This window comes from Colossoma macropomum, unplaced genomic scaffold (genome assembly GCF_904425465.1).
Source record: "Colossoma macropomum unplaced genomic scaffold, Colossoma_macropomum, whole genome shotgun sequence".
Taxonomy (NCBI): Eukaryota; Metazoa; Chordata; class Actinopteri; order Characiformes; family Serrasalmidae; genus Colossoma; species Colossoma macropomum.
In genome coordinates, this window is record NW_023494785.1 from 37,603,787 (window position 1) to 37,611,186 (window position 7,400).

The 7,400-nt window shown below is 39.4% G+C and overlaps 1 protein-coding gene across 4 annotated transcripts in view; it reads right to left on the bottom strand.

The window, feature by feature from the left end:
• The window catches only part of bcam (basal cell adhesion molecule (Lutheran blood group)), an 88,006-nt gene extending 86,508 nt beyond the window's left edge, over positions 1-1,498 (bottom strand). For all 4 annotated transcript variants that reach the window (XM_036593296.1, XM_036593320.1, XM_036593313.1 and 1 more), the window contains exon 1: positions 1,245-1,498. In XM_036593296.1, the coding sequence (XP_036449189.1) occupies positions 1,245-1,296 (52 nt within the window). In that variant the 5' untranslated portion in view covers positions 1,297-1,498. The remainder of the gene's footprint in view (positions 1-1,244) is intronic.
• Positions 1,499-7,400: the final 5,902 nt, after the last annotated feature.

Genomic DNA, 7,400 nt, shown 5'->3' on the forward strand with positions numbered 1-7,400 from the left:
TCACACGCCCCCTCCCTCCCCTCTCTCCCCCTGCCAGGGAGCTTTACTGGCATGAATGCTTTACATGGCCAAAGTCATACAAAACGACAGCCAGTTTAATATTACTAGTAATAAAACACGCAATCATATACATATATATATATATATATATATATATATATATATATATATATATATGTGTGTATATATATATGTATATATATATATATATATATATATATGTATATGATTTGTTCATCATCCCCTTATACATGGCAAACATGCACTAGGTGAGTTAGATAATGCCTCTTCTTCCTCTATCTCTTTTCTTCCCTTTCTCTACACCTCCCTCTTTCTCTTTTTCTTTCTCTTTCCACACAACTCTTTCTTCTCTCTCTCTACTTCTTTGTCCTTTTCGTTCTGTCGTCTTTCTTTCTTTCTCTACGCCTCCATCTTTCTCTTTCTTCACATTCCTTTCCATCTCTCTTTCTACACACCTTTCTCTGTCTTTACATCTCTCTTTCCCTTTCTTTCTCCTCTTACCCGCATGTCCTTCACTTTCTATACTTCTTTGTCTCTTTCGTTTCTCTCTCTCTCTTTCTCCACACCACCCTTTTTCTTCCTTCACGTCTTTTTCATCTCTCTTCTTCCCTCTCTCTCCTCCCCTCTGCCTATTCTGGTTCTCTCTTTCTCTCTTCTCTCTTTCTCTTAAATCACTTCTCTCTTCCTTCCTTCTCTCTTTCTCTTTCTTCATCTCTCTTCCTCTGTCTTCTCTTTATCTGCGTCGCGAGCTTCTCTGAAACTCAGAGCGCCAGACCGCTTCACGCAGCGCGCGCACACGCATACACCTATACACCGTACGCGCGCACACGCACGCGCTGCCCGGACTCTCCGTGTCCGCAGTGACGGTGAACCACGGCCAGCCTGACACCACAGTTTCTCCAGAAAACGCCTTTTCTGAGGTAAACTCCGCTGTTATTTCGTTAGTTCGGGGGTTTTGTGGAATAAGGTCGCCTCGGGCTATTTAAAACGCTCTTCTTCATCCTCTGTGAGGAACAGGTTGTGGCGCCAAAAAAACCCAAAACAAAAACAAAACCGCTAAAAAAGAAGTAGCGAGTAAAAAGCGTTAGCTTTAAAGTGTAAAACAGACCAGGAGGGAAGGCACGAAGCTAAAAAAAAGTATGAAAATGTGAAAAACCACTCTTTACATCGCACAGGAAAGCCGAAAAGTCATGTTTTATGCCCAGGAAACTGCTTTTTCTTACCTCCTAGTGACAGAGACAGCAAACACAAACTCCTCAGCGTGCTTCCCGCCATGGCTGCTCCTCTCAAACTTGTCCGGTTTCTTGTCGCTTCGACTTTCTTGCTCGGTGCAGCGGCTCTTCAGTCCGTCTCGGGTCGGTGAAGACTCCCTTCAGCCTCACACACACTCTGTCCCTCTGAACACACACAGCAGTGCCGTTTTAGACTCCCCCTCCCGCCTCACTCACTCTCTGTAGCTCTCTCTCTCTCGCTCTCTCTCTCTGAGAAATCTGATGAGGGCGGCAGTGGCTTTGGTTGATATATTTGCACAAAAGGTGACCCTCCCCCCCTTAAGCTAAGCCACACTGTTAGAATGTTGCTCCACTAATGTATGAGCTCTTTCAAACCAAACACTACACTTAAAAAATCATACAAACACATTCCCTTGAAAAAGTAAAGTTACTTAACAGGTTTAACCTTCACTAATCGTGTATTTGAGTTAGGCCAGGGGTCGGCAACCCAAATGTTCAGAAGAGCCCTTTTGTCCTTTCAGTAAAAATCCAACCACCTTGGGAGCCACAACATTTTATGTAAATATGTCTCAGTATGTGCTAATGTCCTAGTGTAGGCTAAAAGTATAATACAAACAAAAACACAGACTTACTGCTCTGCTTTAAGCTTTAGCTCAGCTACAGCCACTTTTCTCGCATCTCCAGCAGGAAACTTTTCCGCAAAAGTTGAACAGTTTCTTAAAAATGTCTCTTAGCGTTTGACTTTTAACGCGGCTGAAGTCGCATCTCATTCGCCAGTTCTTGTTCGAATTTTCCCGTTCCACCTTAAACAGTGCGTGAAGCGCCATAATGTAACTGCTGCACCATTTAAGGTGGAACAGAAAAATTCAGCTTAGAAGCTGGAAAAACGAGAGGCTTTTTACCTTTTGACAGTTGCTCGTTGCAGATTAAACGTATCAGCAAACCAGCTGAAGTGATTATAAATGTAAATAAGTCTGTTTGTCTCCAAATTATCGGTGTTCGTCTTAAATCTTTCTCTTTGTCGTTTCGTTATCTACTAGCTAGGCGAGGGTGTCTGCGTTGCTATGGTGACTAACAGTCTGCGTGCAGACTTTTAGGGTTAAAGGGTGAATTAGCAGTTAACTCCAGCGTTTAAGACTGTTTATTATTAACACTGTGTTGAACGATCAGCAGAGCTTTATTTTACTGCAAAAGAGGATTATTTTATTTTTACCTACAAATCTAATTCTGCTGTGGAGCCACAACAGGGCAGTAAAAGAGCCGCATGTTGCCGACACCCTGGCCTAGTTGCTAACTTTAAGTGTTCCCACACTTTTGCAGCAAGTAAGGTTAACTCAAACAGCTCAAACAGTGCTCTACTTTTTCAAGTTCTGCCCACTCTTGAATTCATTATGTTAAATAGATCCAAACACTCTTCCTTGTGTAATATATTGGGACCAATTAAGACCACTTCATTATATTAAATGGACTGTTTTGTACAGTAAGGAATAAATGGCTTAGATAAGGGTAGAAGCACCCATTTCTGAGGCCTCTGATAGATTAATGCATATTCACCATTCTGTTAGCATTCCTGGCTAAAGGCTGAACAGGCAAACCTGAACACCACATTTAGAGTATGCACAAAAATAACATTTACAAAGATAATTATATTTATGAATTACCAAAATAAGCGTTCACAGAAACTAACAAAGCCGCTAAGAAGGCTGGGAAGATTTCTCAAGTTCAAGACTCCTCACTCTGTAGGATTTATCCAAATTAACTAGATTTACCTCAGAAACTAAGGATTTACAAGAAATATTATGTGAATTAAAGCAAAGCTGTTAAACCAAATTAAAGCAAAATGGTGAATTAATTATTAATTAGTGAATTAATGAATCAGTAAATTAAAGTAAAATTGGTCCCCACTGAAATCAAATTATAACATTGCTGTGGGTTTACGTACCCAAACCAGTGATAATTCACTTTTACCTCACCATTTTCCAGTGCCTCTTTGTCCTTTAGAATTAAACAGGCTGTTAAGACTAATACATGTAAATGAGCTCTGTTCTGATTGGCTGCCCTGCATTGTGCCTCATTCAAAATGCAGTCCAGGCTGAAACACTCTTTATAACTTCAATGTAAATGGGTGAGGCTGAACTTCTTCAGGATGAATAGGTGTGTATGTGTACATGTTTTGGTTTTTGTGACATCAAAGAATCAGTGAATTGAAACATTTTTTCCAACTTAGTTTCCATATATGGGCGGTTTGGTCTGAGGAGTGAATTTTGACAGTGTGTACATTCTATATCAAACCTGAAGAGGCGGATATATGAAATGTATGTGTGCAAAAAATTTGGGTCAGATTACATGTTCTGTTGATTTTCTAACTGACAACAAATTAACACATTCTCTACAAAATATAAAACATTACATTTTAATACACAATAGAAAAAAAATTAATATGTTAAACTCAGTAAATGTTAATAGTAAACAGTAATTGTGTGTTAAAATGAGGATGTGACAAGTAATTTGACCCAAACTCTTGTCTGTATGTAAATGTGTTGGTTTTCATGACATCACAAAAACAGTGAATTCAAAACAGGCTATTTTCAGGCTCAATGTGGATTACATGGACTCAAGAGTGAAAGGTATGTTTCAAAACTGCAAAAATGTTTACATATGACATCAAACTTTCATATTTAAAAACAGCAAAAGACTTTGGTATGGGGAAATGGGGAATGGGGAAAAAATGTGATCTCAGTGATTTTGACCATGGTGTGATTGTTGATGCGAGATGGGCTGATTTGAGTATTTCTAGAACTGCTGATCTCCTGGGATTTTCACTCAAAACAGTCACAAAAGTTTACTCAGAGAGGTGCAGTGCAGAAAAACATCAGTGAGCAGCAGTTCTGCGGACGGAAATGCCTTGTTGATGAAAGATCAATGGAGAATGGCCAGACTGGTTCGAGCTGACAGGAAGGCCACGGCAACCAGACTGTACAATTGTGGTGATCGGAAAAGCATCTCAGAATGCACAACACGTCAAATGCTGAAAGATGAGGCTGCAGGGGGCACAGGCTTACCAAACCTGGACAAAGCATAGACTGGTCTGATGAATCTCGACTTTTTGCTGAGTCAGAATTTGGTACCAACAGCATGAATCCATGGACCTAACCTGCCTTGTGTGAACAGTCCAGGCTGGTGGAGGTGGTGTAATGGTGTGGAGAATGTTTTCTTGGCATACTTTGGACTCGGTAATGCCATTGCCTGAATGCTACAGCCTATTTGAGTATAGTTGCTGAACATGTGTATCCCTTCATGGCCAGAACTTAACCGTATTCTAATGGCTACTTCCCAGCATTGATAATGCATCATGTCACAAAACAAAAGTCTCAAACTGGTTTCATGAATATGACAATATTCAGAGGTGAGTCACTGGCACTGAATCCAACAGAACACATTTGGGATGTGGTAGAACAGGAGATTCCAAGCATGAAAGTGCTTAAAAATCTCAAATTCAACTTGGATCACAGTCTCAAAGGAATGTTTCCAACATCTTATGGAATGCATACTATGAAGAATCAAGGCTGTTGAGAGAAAAAAGAGGCCCTACACAGTATTACCACAGTGTTCCTAATAAGATAGGTGGGTTGTTTGAATTTTTTCGAAGAGAAGGAAGCCATCACTGCTATAAAGCCAAATATGTTTCTATTTATTAGCATCTAAACAAGTGGTACATAAGTAGATTTTATTATTTTTGTTTTTGGATAATGCATGCTGGGTATTGTAGTGAGGGAACACTACACTGGACAAAACACAAAAATGATGCAAAATCATAAAGTCTGTCAAACTGATGAGGCTGAGGAATGTAATGCTGAGATACAGGATACTGCATAACTCTAGTTTTAGGCCATAATGTTGCTTCTAATAAAAATAGTCCACGATGTGTGTACAGCCCAATTACCAAAATCTAATTGCCCTGTGAGAACGCTGCCTTTCTCACGGCCATACTGTTACTATCTGATTGTCATGTGACTTTTTGGTTTACCTCTTCCTTCAGGATGGTTTTGGTGGCACTTTAGGTCTTAATCTAACGCTGCATGTTTCAATTTAAAGGGTTTATATGATGGAAAACTGAATGTTCCTTGCCTTTTTTGAAATAAAAGGATTGTAAACATTGTTAAAGTTTCAAAATGTACCGTTCACTCCCCAGACCTTACAGTCCATATATGGAAACTAAGCTGCAAAAGCAGCCGATTTGAACTCTCTGTTTTTGTGATGTCACAAAAACCCAAACAATGTTATCCACCTATTTGGACTAAAGAAGTTTAGCCCAGCACATTCACATACAGCCTTCCTTCAAGACAAAAGGAACTTCAACCGCTTAAAAAAGTGGTTCTCGAACAAGTCCTCAGGACCCCCCAGATACAGTACAATGTTTTTCCTTCAACCCAGCTCCTGACGCTCCTAAACTGAGTCATGAAAAACACCAAAATACCTGGCCCAGGTGCATTGGGAGCTGGGAAAAAGGAAAAACCTGGACTGTCTAAGGGAGCCCAGAAGACTGGTTCAAGAACCATTGGCTTTTTATAATCACAATAAAAGTTGTAACAAAACATTTAAAAATATTTACATTTTCAATGTTGCTGCAGATTATTACTTTTCAACAGCGAATAGGCTTACTTTTTGAGAGTGCAGAGTGGTAAACTTGTGAAATAATAGCTATTATAACCAAAGATCATTTATGAACATTTGAGGGCCCCATTTAACACAACCATATTGCATTGGATGCAAGAATGAAAATAAAGTTTGTCTACATTTGAGCACAGCAGCTGTCAAACTTTTATCAAACTTTAATGATGAATGGATCAAAAGAAATGGTCCAAAACTACTTGAAATAAAATCTCTGTACATTAAACCTTAAATCTTACTTATTTAAAAGAACTTATTTGTCTTTTCCTCTAATGTTACCATTTAGGAGATACCTATTTTATTTATTTATTTATTTTAGACAGTGACAATACATAAAATAAATGAATAATCAATAAATTCATGTTTGTTGAGGTCCTAAGTGACTGCTTGTACAGCTTATAGCTAGAAACAGTCTTCATCTTCTTCTTCTTATTGTTATTGTTATTATTAACTTTTCACAAACTTCCGTTTTACATATGTCCCATCCCATATCATGTGAAACTACATTTGCTCTCTTGAAATAAACCTTTAATGTACTACATAAACATTGTGAAAGTTTCAAACATAATTTTCAGTCCCCAGTATATATTTGGAAAGTAATCTGTGAAAACTACCTGTTTTTGTATGCATCCTTGTTGTGATGTCACAACCATGAACGTGCTTCTGTATGACTGCCCAATGGCAGTGGTGGTTTAGCTTCCCATTCATGAAGAAGCTATAAGGAGTGTTGTTACTGCAGAGATATTAGCACAGAAGCTGTAGCAAAAACATTTAAATGTTGTGCTGTTCCTGACTGTCAGGAAGCAAATGCATCACTGCAGCCATGAGCGCCTATTCTGTCTTTTACTCAGGGTCGTTTCTGAACATTTGGGGACCCTAAGTGACATCCTACTTTGGGAGCTCCCATCTTACCCAGTCACATTATGTTGGATGTTATGTCATATATTATGTATATTGCCCACCCCTAGGTTCTAGGCTCTCTTCAGACATTTCATGTGGGAAGTATTTTTCAGGGATTCCTCTGAAGATGGAGGACCTGCTGCGGAGTCCCTCAAAGTGCGTCAGTCAGAACGTAACAGCATAATTTGAACTTTGCCAACAGCAGTGTGGATCTGTTGCTCTCTTTCTCTCTCTCTCTCTCTCTCTCTCTCTCTCTCTCAGATAATAATAGTGTCTCAGTGAGGGTTTGAAGCAAGAATTCTTGGGATAACTGGACCAAAACAGCTGCTCTCTTTTCTTTTCTTTTTTTCCACAGACAGCAAGAGACTTCACTATCAGCACAGATAAGAGGAGAGGCACGGCGAGAATGGAGGAGAGAGAAGAAGAAGCATTGAGAGAGAAGAAAGAGATTACAGGAGTGGAGTAATCTTCTACTCTTTTATCTGACATACACTTCAAGGACTATTTCAAGTAAGGGGGCAATACAGCGTACTGTATGCTTATACATAGAGTATGATATTCAGCTGGGTGATTACT